The sequence below is a fragment of the Rhyacophila brunnea genome, unplaced genomic scaffold (assembly GCF_057557595.1).
Source record: "Rhyacophila brunnea isolate RB1 unplaced genomic scaffold, BYU_Rbru_1.0 scaffold_7, whole genome shotgun sequence".
Taxonomy (NCBI): Eukaryota; Metazoa; Arthropoda; class Insecta; order Trichoptera; family Rhyacophilidae; genus Rhyacophila; species Rhyacophila brunnea.
Genome location: NW_028233339.1, coordinates 40,199,226 through 40,218,102, shown reverse-complemented (window position 1 = coordinate 40,218,102; position 18,877 = coordinate 40,199,226). Strand labels below are relative to the sequence as shown.

The 18,877-nt window shown below is 33.9% G+C and overlaps 1 protein-coding gene across 2 annotated transcripts; it reads right to left on the bottom strand.

Annotated features, from left to right (window-relative positions):
* Positions 1–1,792: 1,792 nt before the first annotated feature.
* LOC147064866 (G protein-coupled receptor 143-like) lies at positions 1,793–17,855 on the bottom strand. 2 transcript variants are annotated; one of them, XM_085957386.1, is made up of 8 exons: positions 17,395–17,855; positions 12,711–12,880; positions 11,693–11,804; positions 10,798–10,892; positions 9,101–9,279; positions 8,571–8,730; positions 5,617–5,784; positions 1,793–3,797 (listed from the first exon to the last, which is right to left on the bottom strand). In XM_085957386.1, the coding sequence occupies exons 2-8, from the start codon at positions 12,861–12,863 to the stop codon at positions 3,573–3,575; spliced, it is 1,092 nt and encodes a 363-aa protein (XP_085813512.1). In that variant the 5' UTR covers positions 12,864–12,880; positions 17,395–17,855; the 3' UTR covers positions 1,793–3,572. The 2 variants fall into 2 exon arrangements, with proteins under 2 accessions (XP_085813512.1, XP_085813513.1); XM_085957387.1 differs by having other exon boundaries at positions 2,685–3,797; positions 17,391–17,703.
* Between the last annotated feature and the right edge of the window lie 1,022 nt (positions 17,856–18,877).

The window sequence follows — 18,877 nt, the reverse complement described above, 5'->3', positions numbered from 1 at the left end:
TTTGAATACATAGTATAAGCCCAATAGGTTGAGCAAATAGCTAACAACCCTTCCTCTTAAAGAAAGTCTCCTAATACCAGTGGCGAAGGGTGGAGGTAGATTGTCGAGATCCAACACAAATAATGCACACTAAACTTTGTAAGCCATACATATTTGTTTTCATCAAACTAAAAGTACAAACTAAAGATGGTGTCAGTTAGTTGATAAAATTCAATTAAGCCATTAAAATTTATCTATTATGGTTTGCTTTAGGCGGGGGAGGGTAATATGAATTAAAAAAATATAAACAACACTATCTGCAATTGTACTCTTAATTACTAATGAAAACAAATAAGTAAGACTGACAAAGTGTTCACTATTGTTATCGGATCTCCACAGCCTACCTCAACTATGATTGTTTGATTGAAAAACTCACCAGTACCATCTGCAATTTGTATTTGTAGTTGAATAAAAACAAATAAATATGACTGACAAAGTTTACAGTGTACTAGATTTATGTTGGATCTACGTCCACACTTCGTCACTACTTAATATACCCTCCGCGTGTGAGACTTCTTTATCTAGTTATATGTAATTTAAAAGTACCAGAATATTTTTTTTAAATAACAAGCAGTTTCGTTACATATCTATCCGGATTAGTTATTTATTACTAGGTTGAAGAATTTTTAAAACACAGATTTAAAAATAGTTATTAGAATGTAAACCTTTAAGGAAATTCATATTAATAAAATGTAATATTTTGACTTACGCAGTGTAAAAAAAATGTGAAATTTGTTCAGAACCATAGTTTATTATTAGATAGAAGTTGCTTACATTAAGATATATAAATTAAGAACACATTGACGACAAACATTATTATTAAAAAATACATTAATAAAATTAATATAATATCTCAAATGGCACAAACATTGTGTATCATGACTTAATTTGCCATAAATTTAACACATAAGTACATATTGCCCAGTAACATAAGTACGTATTGCCCAGTAACATAAGTACGTATTGCCCAGTAACATAAGTACGTATTGCCCTTGACAAGCACACAGCATCATTCTGTAGATAAGTAAAGTAGAATCTAATGAAATACTTATTGTATTTTAATAAGTAAACAGCGCCATTAGTAATAATTAAATAATTAAAAAATGTTGAACAATCTATAGAGACTAAACATTGAAAGTAAAACAAAATGGACCCCATGCTCAGATCAATAATACCAAAGAGACATGGTATTGTCTGGCTATATGAAGCCGTTTTCTCTGCGTATGCCATAGAACCTCAATTTTATTATTAATAACTTATCTATAAAACGTTATACCACATCTTGCTAATCAGAACGGCTAACAAATTTAAACAGAACACAGTTAACCATTTTTTCTACTAAATTAACTAAAAATGTTGACCAGTCACTATATATTTCAGTAACATGTACCAACTCCTGATTTTGTACAAACCAATATTATTAGCATCTTCATTCTATCTTTACAAAGTTGGTTATTCATATATCTTCTATCTTACTCTAATGCATATTGAGGAGATTATACGCGTGCCAAATGCTTTCTCACTCGCACTTATGGTCAGCCTTTGTTCAGGCCTTGACCCCAAGTATACTAATAATCTCTGATAAGAGAAGAATAAACTCATTGTTGCATAAAAAATGGCACTTACGGCAAATTGAAACTTGCTTCTGTGATTTTGATACGCAATATCTGATCGGTATGTGAATGATTAGCATAATAATATATGGCTTAATATAAAAATAATATTATACCTAATCTTAAATATCTTCTATTTTGTAAAAATTAAGTAAATCACCCTGTTATTTGATACAATATGACATAGAAACAACACTGGCATTTGTAGGTCAGACTAACTGCTACCGTATAATTATTATTGTAGACTTAATTTTATGCATATTTATAGAAATGTGCTTGTACAGAAACTGTCATCAATAAACAACCAATGAACCACCTACAGAATTATATATAGTGCCAAAGTGAACAGAATTCAAATGAATGTCTGTCTACAAGGCCCTTTATTATTCAGGCCTCAGCACGAAACTATAAAATTTCGATCGTAGAACTAGTTACTGCCTATAATTCGAATGCAATATGGTAAACCGTTTGTAGAAATTGATGATAGTTTCATATTGAAAAAAAAAGGTAAACGTTGAATAACATGAAGGAAATTTGAAAGCAAAAATCTTCATTTACTGCAAACAATTACCGCATTACATTCGAAGTTAAACAATGACTAACACTGCGATTGGAACTCGCAATTTAGTCCCACAACCTGTATACAGATGGCGTTGGGTGTCTATGTTCAAAAGCAGTTAGTCTTCAATTTTATATTTTGTGGTGTAGTTGAATATCTCGTTTCATTTTATCTTTTATACTACATACAACACTTTATACAGGTTTATTTTAGGATAATATCAGAAATAGACATAGCCAGACTTTAATAATATATTAGAGATAAATTTAATGATACAATCGGTGTCCTGGCACTCATCTCTCTCGCACAGCATCTCTTGCTTGCGGAGCTCTCACTCTTAATGATTTTCATTCACACTAAAATTGTGATTATTGAGATGCACGTCGCGTACTGTCACGGCGACAGGTTTAGTCTATGGTATCATTTTGCAGAATATTTTGAACGAACACGATCTCTGTAAATTCAATGATGGGGTAACCTAGTAACGAGTCTCTGTAAATTCAATAATATTTTGAGCAGAACCCAACCCGCAGACCATAGATAATAGATAACATTCTTATAGAAAATACATAGTGCCAATCGCTAAAAGCAAAAAACACGCGATTTTGACAAGAGTCGAAAATGTGTAGGCATGTAAAAAATGATAAAAAATGTTCATTGAGTCATGCAGGTGTCGATGCAGCACGGTACAACGTGAGGTGACCTCATTGTTGTTCTGGTGATTTTGGCAGATTTTGCTAACTGACAATGTTCGTTTAAAGGTTCAAAATGTGCTATGGGATGGGAGCATCAGTCTGATAACATTTTAAACACCAAGAAAAACGACATTACACATTTTTCCCATAGCGGCAGCTTATCACGTGATAGTACACGACGTGCAGCATAATATAATCACAACTTCAGGGACATTACCGATACACGGTGGATGCTGAGATACCAATCTCATAAACACGTGCTTGTTTCCGATTTTGCTTGAGACACTCAGTATCTCAAATATTTTTTTTATTAACAGACTTGCTCCTAAGCTGTCGATACCTACTTGACGAGTATCATCGTCATTGTAGTGTACCTACACTGTCTAGCTTCTTCAATAAACATCTCCGAAAACTATACTGACTCTAATTCACTGGGCCCGCCCTATATCCATACACAATCAGTCAAGAGCCTAGTTCACGGAACTACATGTCAGACATTATATAGAAGTTGTTTTGTTGTTTGACATTTAAAATAGAAAGTATTATTGATTGTAATGCAAATATTCTTACGTTAGCCTTATTCAAGTGTTATGGTTCTTTTGTTCGCAAATTGGCCTATCTATCTTCACAATAATTAATCACATAAAATAAATTATCAAAAATAATCTAGATCGAGGATAAACCATTGATGCTGTTCCTGGGATGATCTGTCAGTCGCAGTCGTGAAGGCGGCTCCGGCCGCAGTAGAGGAGTACGAACTGTCGGTTCGTAACTTTGGTTCCTGAATGTACACCACGAAAAGGAGAAAGGATTCTGAATTTTTTGAGCGCCTGGTGTCCATCTTCTGTACACAAGAGCATTGAATAAAGCTTGCATCGGATTCATAAGAGCCTGCAATATAAAAAAAATGTTTATTCGTTAATATTCGCAATATTCGTAGTATTGTTTTCAATGTACATTTTATAGAGACGTGCACAACCATGCAAAACTCGATAGGCACAGCTGTGTGCAGAGAAAATTGGGGGTAGAGCTTGTGCGCACTACACAATATGCAACGTTGCTTTCAATGGACCTTGCACAATATTGTTAACAGAACCTTGCTGAGGTCTGTTAATAATTATTAATCGTTTGTAATGTACAAAAGCTGATGTTCTGCCAAGGCAAAATGTCTTTATTTTGTAAACTTCCCCTAAGATCACTTTCAACTAGATATTATTATTATAGTACCTATTTCAATTTAGTCAGGGCTCGAAATAGACCGGAGCACACCGGAGCGCCGTTCCAGTTCATGAAATCCCCTAAATTATTGCTCTGTTTGTGGAAAAATTTGACCATCTGAGCTAGATATGCGATATATCTAACACTTATTTTTACAAACTATACATAAAATTAGGTAATTATGTTAATATTTTCGGCAAATTATTGAGCGCTCCGGTTCATAAAATTTTTCATTTCGAACGCAGAATTTAGTGCACATCTTCTTTGAGGTCAAATTTTATTAATCTTCTCTATACTGTAATATAAAAATAAAATAGTGTTACTATTTATGTACTTTTTAACACAACAGGCAATGAGGTCCAATGAAAGTAGTGTAGTGACACAATACTGTAGTAGTAGAAGTGAAACGATCGCATAAACACCGAGAATCGAATCCAGATGAGAAGCCAGTGCATTACATACTGGATTGTACATACTGGACAGTACGTTACATATATAAATTGTCTCGAAGCGGTACAAAAGCGATTTCGTAAGCATGTCAATTTTAAAGCTTACTGTTATGATTTATCTAATTCTATTTCGACCCCTGCAACTTTTATGGTACCATCTTTGGAAAGTCGACGTTCTATATCTGATCAATATTTTCTTTTCAAAATTCAAAATTATCAATGGTTTTGTTGACTCGCCAAACCTACTCGAAAGGGTGGGTTTCCATTGTCCATCAAGATTTACGCGAAACCAAACTTTGTACCATATCAGTCGTAGCGGTTCTAATTATGCACAAAACTCTTTTATTCGGCGCTCTTGTTTAAATTATAATATGTATTTCTCCACCGTTGATCCTTTTAATAATTCACCTGTTTCATTTAAACGCGCTATCTCCAAAATTTTGTATAAATAGATATTATATATTTATATATATATTTTTTTTTTATGTTACTTTTTTTTGTATATAATTTAATTATTTATTATTCTTCCTGATTTTTCTCATGTAATTTCTTTATATTTATGTTATTCTTACTCTCTATCTTGTTAGGCGTAACTATATTATAATGCATACATGGAAACTTTGCTGGTTGCAATAACTTTTCATTATTATATTTTAAATTTTTGTCATCAACATAAATTACAATCTATTGGTGGTATGTAGGTACTTGGCAGGCCATGAATTTTTTCAATATACTAAACGTCTAATTCGCTGAATGCTGATAATTTTTATAATTTGTTATGGCTTAGAATTTCATTATCATTCCAAAAGATATATTGATGTATTCAATATTTTAGATCATCCAAAACACTGGACATTGGCAAGTAAATGCACTATTTTTGTACGAGTGGCCTGCTGACCACGGACATATAGAGCGCTTTAAAACGCTTAATGCATAGAAATGGCATGCTTTGTTAAGCAAATTCACAGAATATACATCAACACTCACCACCCTAGACATTTATTTTGCTATAGCTATGATTATAATAAATATTGGATGTTTACCATAATATACCAAACTGCAACAATAACTTTGACAGGAAGTTGAAACCACAGGGTCCATATGAGAATACCGTTGATCAGATTAGGAAGCCAGCAAAGATAAAAGGCGATATTGATTAAACCAAATTTTAGCTTCAAGGCATCCACAATATTTCTTTCCTTACTGGTAATCTGGAACACAAATTGATCACACGTGATATTATTTGCATAAGAGTAATTGAAGATTAAAGAGACCCAAGTGATTTCCAACCAGTCGAGAAAGCCAGAGATGCTTTTACACAACTGAGGAAAATATTATGTAGTAACGGCCAAAACTTGGGAGTCAGAATGAGGATCAGTGTCGGCCGGTGATTTTTTGGATTGTATTTTTGAGGGTGCGCTGGAAACTTACCTTATTGAAAAATGAAATCAATTCGGCGTTGTTTTTGATTTGACAAAATGTTATTGACATTTGGGAAATTACCTGTATATTTTATATTTTTAAAAAAACATGTGAGTTACTTAAATCTTTATTGGATTAGTTTTAAGAAACGATTGTATCTCTTGTAGTAGATAAATACCTCTTACTTTTAACGGAAGCCATCTTATTCTATATAAGTACATTAGCTTTAGTAATTTGTACACTGTATGAATAATGATTATTATGAAACTGCACTTTGTGAAATAGTATTAAGATTTATTAGCTTATCACTAAAATTCACGACTTAATAATTTTCTATATTATAAATAACCGACATCATTTAGCGTTTAGTCAACACTTTTACCCGGTCGTGATATTTTGGAACTAACGCATGGTGAAAATGATTAACACGTTAAGTTGTTTTATAATGGCTTTAGTTCATACTAAGCTTTGGGTTCATTGCCGGAACGCAAATGATTTGAGTGAAGATGACATATATGGTGCATAGTGCCTGTATTATCGCCTATTGGCAATATGGGCACATCGGTTTATGGTTTGTATTACAATAAGTGAGCGATAATATTAAAAGCCTATGAAGAAAAAATATGATTTACGATGTTTCATAGCGATGTTAGACCAGCCGCCGCTGATGAGGATGGTTATATGCCATGTCTTTTCAGTCCTATTATATGGAGTGGAGGCGTGAACACTGGTTACATGTAAATTGAACGTAATACATTTCACCGTGGCACAGTTCGCCGTAAGCTTTTTTATCGGAAAGAGATGACCGTATACTTTACGGTCTCCAATTTTATTAGATTCAATATGAACATTAATTCAATTACATAGCTGATTTTGGCAAAATTCATGAATTGAAGAATGAAAACCTAACCTAACCTAACAATAATAATCCAGTATATCGGCTATTTTAAAAATTTGTTTACTTCTGTAAACCGACAAGAACCGTGTTTTATTTAGACATGAATTTTATGTCAGTACTATACAACCCAAAGAGTTTGGACGGTCTTTAATATACAGCCATATATTTCCGATACAACATTTCACGGTGAAGTGTGATACGGCGAACTGCATACGTAAAAGTTTCCAGATACGGTGGAAACTCATAGAAACAATGCTCAGCATAGTTTAGTATAGCAGATAAAGTTACGAATATCGACAATGACAAATATTAAAGAAAAATAAAAACAAGAAAGTTGCTATACTCTGGCCACATCATGCGGCATCTCAAGAGATGTCAACTTGTGCACCTTATTATTCAATGGAAGATCTACGGTAAGTGATGTCCTGGTAGAAAAAGAACGTCCTGGCTCAAGTACATTCGACACTAGATGGAGCTCAAGCTCTTGATCCTTATTTAGAGCAGGGACTGACAGGAAGAAAATGACTGAACTCATCGATGACATCTGATAATGGATGTGGTACAAAGAGACAATGATAGGTTTTTATAATCCTCAGCCTCTCAATTATTATGTAATTTTAAACATTCAAATAAATACTAGGTCAAGTGGTCTTATTTTAGTAGGTATATTAGTGTATATACAGTCAAAGCTAAAAGTAGCAGTAGGTATCTACAGAACTACAAACTTATCTGTAGAATGGCCAAAAATGGAACTACGAACTACCGTAGGACGCCATTTTGAAAATTTCATTCGAATGTCAGATTTTGTCCAGTTACGAGTCTTGATTGGGTAGTTTTCGATAGTGGCTCCCAAATCGCATTCTTCAGATAAGTTTGTAGGACTGTTTCTAATACATCGATGACATTGAGCTACTTTACAAGCTGCTTGTAGGCGAATTTAAAAGCGGGCGAGTCAGCTAGTAAGATGGTGATGATGACACACAAAACTTTCCACTCGCTCAGAAGCCACAAGCTAGCGACTATTTTGACAGGACATAGTTGGTTTTTTTACCGGGTGGTCGCCACTATCGCTTTACTGCGCAGACGCAGATCGGCCCACACGCCAGCGAGTAGCGTGTAAAAGTAGCCCGGCTTTCAACTTTTCTCGGTAGATTGTTTACAATCTGCTTGTTAGCTTGTTCGATTATGACACTGGGCGAGTTTACAAGTAGATTGTAAATTCGCCAACAAGCAGCTTGTAAAGTAGCTCAATGTCATCGAACCTTAAATTTTTTTATCGCATTGTTATTTCCTTGGTTACTATAACCTAGTGTAACCAAGGTAATAACAATTCGATAATCCTGGTTCGATACATTCTATCTACGGTGGCATACGGTGGGTACATTGGAATAATGGTACTGGAATATAAAACTAAGATATAAATTTAGGACAGATAATAGATTTATCAAATAGGATATACTTTTAACTACTTTCGCATATATTTAGCGTGTTCAGTGTTTTTAACATATTGTACAACAATCAGGGCTGGTCATTAACTGGCCAATTAACTGGTATTAGACTGTATCAGCTGATTGGTACACAACAGTTTGCAGCTAATGATGTTTTATATCGCAAAGCCGCAGATGAGCCCAGACTTTGTAAAGGTGTATGACAGATCTATGGAATAGTCTATGTTACCTGGGAAAATGGCCGAGAAACTGCAGTCTCCATATCACGTGATGATACAAAATAAATGATGGGATTTGCAATCATCACGACAGTAATAGGAATATAAGTTGCACAATAATTGGGGAGAATCCTTATCAAGGCCACTCGTATAGACGACAGATTGTGACAGCTGAAAAATATAAAAACATAAAATGAAATAATTATTGTTTGATCAGACTCTTTCTACAAGTAGTATTGGTTGATCTGTTGGGTCCACGGGCTGGATCCAAACGCACATGTAGATTAAAAAAAACAACCCGCTTTTCCCTTAAATATTATCCATATTTTCATAACCTTTCGGGTGTAAAATTTGGCATTTCGAATAAGCAATGCTGTTCAAAGTTATTCTCGGTAGCATCCCAGGACGGATTTTCTAGGACTCAGATCATGAATGGTGTGGCGTGCACAAGAGTGCGTAGGGATTCAAGTTTGATTTCTGTAGATCATTTTTGCTGTAGAATTATGGCAAAAGGCTTAAAAAATGATAATTATTCTCTTACTTAGCATTTGGGAGGTAGAGAATAGATAATCCAGTTGCTGTTAAAACTGCCGGTAAGCCCCAAGACACTCCGTGGTAGATATTTATATGTCCGTCTCTGTCTTTGAGCAAGAGATGAGTGTCTATTGCGTAACACAGTGTCCATATCCATGTGGCCGTGTAAAAGTACTGCGTCCAAGCCTGTAATGTCAGAAACGAAAGTTTTATAACGATTGAAATTTTAGTAATAAAAACTGATATACGAATCCAGGTCGTTGGTGTTTGTTTTGATCTTAAGAAAGCTAAAAACTAAACTCTGAAGTCTCAAAATCCTATGAATTTTTTTAGGACGGAAACTCCAACCACGTATCAGAATTTTGATATTAAGGGCTCACAACTTCGATTTTCACTAATCTCACCCCTATTCTTATCACCTGAATGTGAGAGATTATTGCTTACAACTGTACAACTTCTTTATAAAAAAAAACGGTATGTGTACTTTATGTAGGTACGCGTGTTAGAAGTTATACTTCTTTGGCGTAACAAAACAAAAACAAAACCTAGGTGATAACCTAGATTCTTCGATTAGCTCTTAATTATCTTGTTAAATTACACACCCAAGAAAAAGGACCGCTTATTGGAACGCCGTTGGTTTATTTCTATACACTTTAACTTATATTACTAAATTATATAATTATTTATCGTTGTTTTTATTTTTAAAGTAACAACTGCCACTAAGACGTTTAATCGTTTGTTTACATAAGGAATTGCAAATGGCCGACAATAATAAATTCGCTGCCTAGGCAACGGAACAATTCGAAACTATAATATTATACTGTATAATAAATTCGCTGCCTAGACAACGGAATAATTCTAAACTAAAATATAATACTGTATAATCGTCACGATTGGAGTATCATACTGTGGCGTAATGGTAGTGCATTCGGCTGATAACCGAACAATCGGTGGTTCGAATCCAATCGAGTGCGTTTATTTTTGTGTGAAAAAATTAATTATGTGTTACATGTCACACGCCAAAAATACACTCTGATCTGATTTTCCAAACGCGCCTAAAGATGTATAACTTCAAAAATCTGAAAATATGTTAATACCTTTTGTGGCACTATGTTTACTCAGAAAATTGTATTGCTAGGAGACTCGATACGATTTCGATTTGACGGATAGGTACTTCATTTACGGTCGGCTCAGATCAAACTCATTTATTTTGATACTAATTAACGTCAAAGCATATTTATATGGTCATTAATTATACACAGTTAGGGAATTGATTATTAAGTTATTGGCTGGGCTCGAGATTACAACACATTAAAAAAAGTTCACCGACTTTTGCATTTTCACAACTTGTACTATAAATATAGCGGCAAACCTTATGGAAAAATACGAACTACACCACATAGAGCATTTTGACATTACCACACAACGACAACAAACGTGTTCGCTAACACTTGAAGAATGAGATTGGCGAAAGATTCCTAAAACAGGCTAACGATAAATCCAAATGATTTCAAAGAGTTTTTAAATAGATTATTGAAAAGTCATATGTAATCCAGTAATAACTAAACATCTTGTGAAATACGGGTAATAATTGAGTGTTGAATGTGATACTTTCATGAGACATAATACGTTTAAAAAAATCTGTAAATTAAGGATAATTTTATTGTTATGTGATCAGTAATATTTTATTATTTAGGTTCTTACTGAAGTCATGGCGCAGAAGAGCACATTTGAAGTATCATCATCAGTCGGCATAAGAGATTCAAAGTTCATCCATAACGCCGATCGTAGAAAAACACCTACAAATAAAATATTACATTTAGTCTTACAGGTAGAATGGTTATTTCACATTGATCTACCGTCCGCCTGCCAACATCAATTTTATTAGAAGGCTGTATTCATAGGATTGGTGGTGGATTATTGCATTACAAAATACATCAAATTATAATGTGATTTTGAACACTTTGAAGTAACGATTTTAACATTATCTTTTAATTTTGTTGAGTTAGAGCAGTGGTGGCCAAGCTGTGGTGCATTGGATGATTACAAGTGGCACATTGCAATTTGCAAAAAGTTATATAATTCGCTTTGGATCAACATACAGATGTGAATAAGCATTTTCATCCATGAAATTGATTAAAAGCAAAACAAGGTCGCGAATAACTGATTCAAATTCTCTGCTGCTTTCAGTAACAAATTTAACACCAAACATTGAAAGACTAGCGAAATTCAAACGCTCAAAAGCTCTCAGTGCTCCATCCCGCTCAGAGCTCTCTCTCTCTCTCTCTCATCACATCCAACAACTGTGGTCCAGAGTTATCTTTACCAAACGAGACTCTTCGGCAGCTGTAGCACCATCAGCGGGGTCCACGACCCTCTCATCCAAGAGATTGGTGCTCCAATTAACGTTTAGTTTTTTGAACTGGCATAAATTAATTTAATTGCGTGATTGAGTTATTCCTTTTCCTGCCCTACGCGAGGCAGATCCTGACCCTATCTCTATTTTCTAACCCCAACCAGTTGTATGGCGCATCTGAACTCGTCTGTGAAAAAAATTGGTATGCAAAAGGTTGGCCACCACTTAGCTAGAAAAACATACCTAAAGATGCAAGCAGGTCAGCTACAGCTAGCCAAATGATAATCTGCCTCCCTCGAACACTGCTTGCCAGGTATAGACGGTTCCGGGAGATGGCTTCTTCTTTTGAGATTATCTGGACAACGGGAATAGTGAATAATTAGTCAGTCGGTAATAAATATTCTCTGAGAAGATATAATTAAATTCATTTGGTGAATTCCTAGTTGATTTGATAATGTATCTTTATAACGATTATTAAAATTATGTTTTACCAAGAAATTTATTTGAATTATGTTGAAATACAAATTATCAGAGAATTTAAAAAAAACATTTTTTTTTGACTGTGTCCATTCCTAAGAAGATCATAATAATGTGGGCCTCCCCACTGAGCTGAGGTTTTTATTATTTAACAGATTTTTGTTTTTACGAGAAATGGATGTTAATCACTTGTTAAACCTATTTGATTTATTCTCTGACTCAAAACACACATTGAAAACCAATATGTGTATTTGCCAGACCCAGGATTGGAACCTGGGACCCACGACATCATAAGCCTCGGCCGTTGTGGGCGTTAAAATATCAAATATGTGTCGCTAGATTTCAAAATCAGCCAAGTCCATAATAGATGAATAGGAGAAAAACAGCTTTTTGTTCAGTCACAAGGGTGAAAGTTTATATTATTTTGAGTATAGAATATTTAAAATGAATAAATTCAACATTTTGATAATGCATAAATGTTAGAAAGCAGTAGTTCTTCAGCAATTCACAAAAAAGTCAAAAATACCTTAAGGTGGACTTGGCTGATTTTGAAATGTAGCGACACATATAATAGTTCAAAAATACTAATATGAATTTAGTAGGAGGAGGCGTTTGTCCAACTTATACCAAGCTACTCAATTAGTTACCTATCCAATATGGGCAATAAGTATATGTTTTATATTAATACTAACGACCGAAGGTACTAATGGAATTTGAATTTAAATCCATTAGAAGGATATGTACAATGATAAAGTTGATAGTGATGACTTTTGATAGCGTTTACCTGGTATATCGCTCCCATGATCCCAACAATGGATGAGGCGAGACATAATATATTATACGAGTCCGTATTGAATTCATTCATGACCCTTACGGCCATGTCGGTACTGTTCTTGCCATGATGGCAGCAGAATGTCTGTATTGTCGGGTCAGCCATTGTGCCATTTACAGAAACTGAAATGTAATTAACATAAATGTATTTATCCTTTAAATAATTCTTCGTCTTCCCGTGTTATTTCCTTTCGGAGGTCTTGTCTTTTCTTTAGCGTGAATACGACCACACATCGAAAGCCTTAAGGCTATACTTCAGCTGAGGCATGGTCTAAAACGATTTTGATTACGCAATGCACAGATTGAGCAAACGACGCGTGACGGACAAAACATAATTTGTCATAAAAATTCAACATGCATCCATTTAATGTTATGTTTATTGTTATTTAAGTAATAATAATAATATGTTCATTGACATGTTTTGTTTTTTGAGTAAATATGTAACATTTTTTAGTCATCTATCTTTACACGATTTAAGAATTAATTCCACCGACGCCATCACAAAACAAATTGACGTGCGAACAGGTCGACTATCACTCTCCGACTGGCAATGCATGCAAAATTACGTCCCACCTATAGCTGAAAATTATTTGCCGTTTTATTGAAGTATGCTCTTAACTTTCCATAACATCACTTGGTGTAGCGTCCATACCTAACTATAATAGTAGACGAAGGCTGTAGAGATCCAATAAAAATAATGCACGCTTTGTCAGTCATACTCATTTGTTTTCATTGAACTAAGAATACAAATAGCAGATGGTTTTTAAAATTCGATTAAGCCCTGTTAAACCAAACCGTAATATACAATAATATTAATCTATCTATGAAATATCTAAAAGTATGTAAAGATTTTAGATATTTTATAGATAGAAGAATATTTTTTATATAATATCTATTATGGTCTGCTTTAGGCAGGGTTTAATTGAAATTTAAAAACTAACCAATACCATCTGTAACTTGTATTCTTAGTTCAATGAAAATAAATAAGTTTCACTGAAAAGTTTAATGTGCGCTATTTATTTTGATCTCTACAGCCCACCTCTACCCTTCGCCACTGCGGACTGCAAGGATTGGTAGAGAATATAACAGTGAACCATACGCAGTCTCAGGTCTCAGATTGCTAAGGACGTGTTTCATCTTGTGAAAGGCACTCATTGCTATATCAATTTTTGTTTTGATACTGGTTCCACTTCTCATTGCCCTAAATATATTTATATTGGACCACACATTCAATTGGTTCGCTGTTAATAACAAAGCTTGTGTTCGGTATCGCTATTTTTGATACTGTTAATAATATCATTCAAATGGTTAATGTCCTTAATTTCTTCCGAGGAAAGGAGATTTAGTGAATCAATTGTAGTTATTCCGATGTATTTCAATGAGTACGTTTGATGGTAAATGTTAAGATTGTCAACAAATTGTGTTCATTCTTCATTTTCCTTTCATGACAATTTGGGTTCGTTATTAAAGAAGTCATTCTCAAAAGATAAGTGGTAAGCAGTATAACCCTCCATGCTATGCGTTTGAGTGTGTGAAAAAAGCATTTAATGGAGAACACATTGAAAGCTAAATTATTGATTTAAAAAAACTAAATAAATATTTTGATGAGGTTTTTGTAGATTGATTTTTGAAATGATCAGACGTATTATGGGTCCAAAAATCTTACACAGCTGGTGTAGATATTCGATAATACTAGGGAATTCCATAAAAAAAACAATTTTTGTCCAAAATACTATTTAAGGCGGATCAAATCTCGCCTCGTTCAACGCGATCGAGTTCCGAGCCGCGCGAAACACTGTTGAATGTGACGAACGCGCATATCTACAAAACGTCACTATCGACACTCACGTCTCGAAACGTCAAAATAATAAGTACGCTGGCCAGCGCCATTATGCACATGTCATCGGACGCTGAAACAGCGATTAATATGTATTGGTACCGCAGAATTTTAAGCAGAAAGCAAAAATATTCGATTCATCCGTCAATTATTAGGCATAATATCCATGCACAGTGGATCATTTATCACAGCAAAACTCATCAAGCACCCAGTGACCAGCGTGCACGCACTGACGTTTAGATTTAAAAATGGCTGCATTGAGCGTTTTGCGCAGGCTGCCTGGCATGTTCTCGGCTCTCACGATATCCAACATGTTAGAAGAGTCAATAGTGGACCTGTTGCATTTGTTGTTCAGTTGCATTCGACCAATCTGCGAAGCTCCATTTGACAGCATGTGTCATGACGATAACGATGACGTTACATCGACGATTTCGACATGCGGCGAATTCTGATGTGAGAGCCGACTAAGAGTTTGACAAAATATTGGATGATTTCTTTATAAAGTCTCTGCGTCGGAGATGATAATAGCCAACATTGTTCGAGGAAAGAAACTGAAGTGGAAGAACATTTTATTATAATTCACCTCGTCGTATACAAAGAATTGTATTACATAGACGTGTTTCTATATTTACTTTGATTATCTGCCATTATAAAATAGATGCTGCGTAACTCAATTGAAGATTTGACAAGTCATTCTGTCACCTACATACGTGTGACAGTTGACGGATCAAAGTATATCCTAACAAAGAAGACATTACATTTCCCTTCAATGGGCACCTGGGCCTCATAACAAATTAGAGTTGGTTCATAAGTGTTTACTTCCTTCTAAACAGCTTAGACAGAATTGAGACTACGTAAGATTGCAACACTATATGTTATTGCTTGTATTTTAAGCGATCGTTTATTTTATATTTTAAGTTGTTCACCATGGCTAGACTCTGGTAGGTATATAGTTTGCAATCTTAGATGTTAAGAAAGATGTTTATTTTGTACTTTTTGTACAATTTAGAAATAATACACACTCAATAGTAAAAACTAAATGGAGGGCCACAGGGGCACAGCATTCTTATACGATAGCTGCATTTCGCCTCAATTATTTGTGAATGAGAAGTCTTGAAATATTATTTTGTTGTATGACAGTTTTTTTTTCCGACCATGTCCGATCCTAATAGGATCATATGGGCCTCTACAGAGTAGAGGTTTGTATTAACAGATTTTTTTTTAAACGAGAAATGGATGTCAGCCACTTGCTCAACCTATTAGGTCCATACCCTGACTCACACACAAATTGAAAAACAATATGTGTACTTACCAGACCCAGGATTCGAACCTGGGTCCCATGGTGTGATAGTCCAATGCTTAAGCCGCGCGGCCACCGTGGGTGTGACAGTATTTACTCTTTACCTAATGCATTTTATACAGAAATATTATTATTATTTCAACCTATTTTAGTCAGTCTGAATATAAACAAAATTTTAATTATTGAATTGGGCAACGATAATGATTGGTAATTTACGATTGTTATATACCTATGTATAGGGTTGCTAGTAAATGGTTAAGAATTTTTTTTCAATAGTAGACTATCTTATGGGATCATTTTTTTCATACCACAGGAGACGAAAATAAACATATTTGATAAGAATGTTTTATCGATTATTGTAGACTTGGGTAAAAATAGTCGTAACGGCAACCCTCTAAAATTATTTTCTCCTCTGTTAGCGTGATGAGAGGTTAGTTTGGCGTATTCAAAAATACATTATGGGAAGGATTAAAAAAATAATAGAATCCCATGAATATAGTATTTTTTCATTTGAGAGTGTATATTATTTGTTGAGACAATTATTTTACAATGATGTTCACTTGTTTTTATCACTCAAGTGCCTACTAGAATTATTCTACAGTTGCACCATGGGTGATTCACAGACGTAGGTATTTGTATTGTTTGTTACAATGCCTAGGTATATCAATACTAGCAAAAACAACACACTGTAGAATGATTCCAGTCAATAATAATAGATATTTTACGAAATAAATCTGATCTGTATGTCTATGTTGACACATCAACCAGTAGCAGATTATCCCTGCCTCAAGACCTTGGATTCAGAGGGGCCTCAGAGTGACTTCAAATTAACCCAAAATCATATTTTTTTTCATAATTTTCTTCTTTATTGATAAATAATGGCGATTTTTATTACGAAGCATTTTTACCAACGAGTTTCGCCATTATTATCCTAGGGCCTCTAAATGCCTTAATATGTCACCATCTTCAACAGTAACATGAGCTAGAAGGTTGGTTTATTTACATTTTTTTTTTAAATAAGTAATGGATAAACTAAACTATTTTATAATGGTATGCGTACAGTTAGCATTCCAAATCGTTATTGTGGCCATGGTCTTTTGAGACATACAAATAAAATTTATGGAAAAAATAGGTAGGTATCTACTTTATCTTTACTAAACATGATTCTATTATCTATGACCCTGGTAACCCACCAAGATTCAGATAAGTTTTCAGAAGGCGAATTTATTTATTTATAAATGGCACATGCAATAAGTATAAAATTATTTGATTAAAATGTATACTAGATACATACTGGTACTCATATTAATTAATATTATTCAGATGGAGTATTTTATCATTCAATAATTTAAATTCAATAATCGTACGAACCTAGTGGGCAGGGATGAAACATCATGATAGATTAAAACTTAACCTAAAGTGGGTAAGAAGGAATACTTTGTAAATAAATAAACAAATACGTATGTACCTAATTAACAAAATAAATTAGTACCTACCTACATTAATCTTAGGAATCCAAAATGACACAAGTTGTTTTGACGTATAGCCGAGCGGATGTCATTGCAGGTCAAATAAACACTCCGGGATGTTGATAGATTGTCTTTCTAAACACCAAACTTACCTACGTACTTTACCGTTTGTTTTGTTTACAATTGTCACGTTTAACGTAATGTAATAACTACGATACCTTTATTGTATTGAAAGAAAATTGTTTAACCACTTTTTGATTCAGTTTTGGATTTGATTGATTGATTGTCCATCAGAAAAAAAACTTACGGTGAAGCCTATCAAGTGTCCAATCGGAATCTTATCAGAAATTCAAAACTACCAACATAATAGAAAAGAAGATGACTATTTTTTTTAAATGGAAACTAATCGAAATGAAAAACTGTCGACACGTTTAAATGGGAGGCGCTGTTTGAATATATTTCCTGAATATTATCTCAAACACCTTTTCTAGTGACGCGTAGAAATATATTTAATGAACAAGAACAGGCATAGAACAGGTTAGTGCTTACCGATCACACCAACATTATTAAATTGTGTTTACATGTTTTGGGCGGTATTTTTGAATTATTAATACAATTTTATTTATCAACATTACAACAAGTTGGCTGCTTCATACTTGTTAAAATCAATAATTAATTAGTTATAATATTTTATTGGTGTGATTATTATCAAACATTATTGTAGTGGTTATGTCCTAGCATACTTGTTATAGGTACCTACTTAGTGAGTTAATAGTGACTTAAAGGATATGGTACTTATAATAATCGAAAAGAAAATAAACAGAAAAAATAACACAATTAACTTAAATCAGATATTTTTTAATATTACGTTTATTTAAATCACACAAAATATAAGTATGTTATTTTTATAAAATATACATGTAGCTACGTACCAACATAATATATTAGATAGGTACTAGCATGGCCCCCACATCCTGAAGCGGGCTCCCAGGCCAGAATCTTTGGTGGGCCCCCTACCTATCACTAAGGTTAAAGACAGTCTGACGCTCTACAGTGGCGTTTTATAAATGGTGTTCGAGGTCAATAAAAATTCAGTGTATTTTTAGCGATTTTTAACACATCGAATTATGGAGTTGTCGAATATCAACACATTAACCAAAAATTGCATCGCACAACCATTTATTATATTTATGCTGTGATTGATTTTATTTCAAATACTAAATATGGTATGAACAATAAGAAGATAATTCTACGTAAATGGGTACATAATTATAATATACAATAAATTGTTTATTTATCCCTCCGAATATTACAAAATAAATGAAAATTATAACAATAATATGAAAGGACTAGTTTCTTATATATATTATGAAGATGGAAAAGTGAAGGTGGTAGGAAAATAACGACTGTATAACTTCGAGGAAAGTCTTGGAAGTGGCAAATTAAATGGTGATGTAAATTGGATAGGACCTACCTAAATAGTTTTCTTATTAATTTATGATAGGATGAATGAT

Coding starts and splice junctions, on each gene's coding strand:
- LOC147064866 (XM_085957386.1), bottom strand. CDS start 12,863: ATGGCTGACCCGACAATACAGACATTCTGCTGCCATCATGGCAAGAAC. Junction 11,805..12,710: donor TCATGGGAGCGATATACCAG/GTAAACGCTATC, acceptor CCCGTTGTCCAG/ATAATCTCAAAAGAAGAAGC. Junction 5,785..8,570: donor TTTCTCGGCCATTTTCCCAG/GTAACATAGACT, acceptor TTTGTGTTCCAG/ATTACCAGTAAGGAAAGAAA.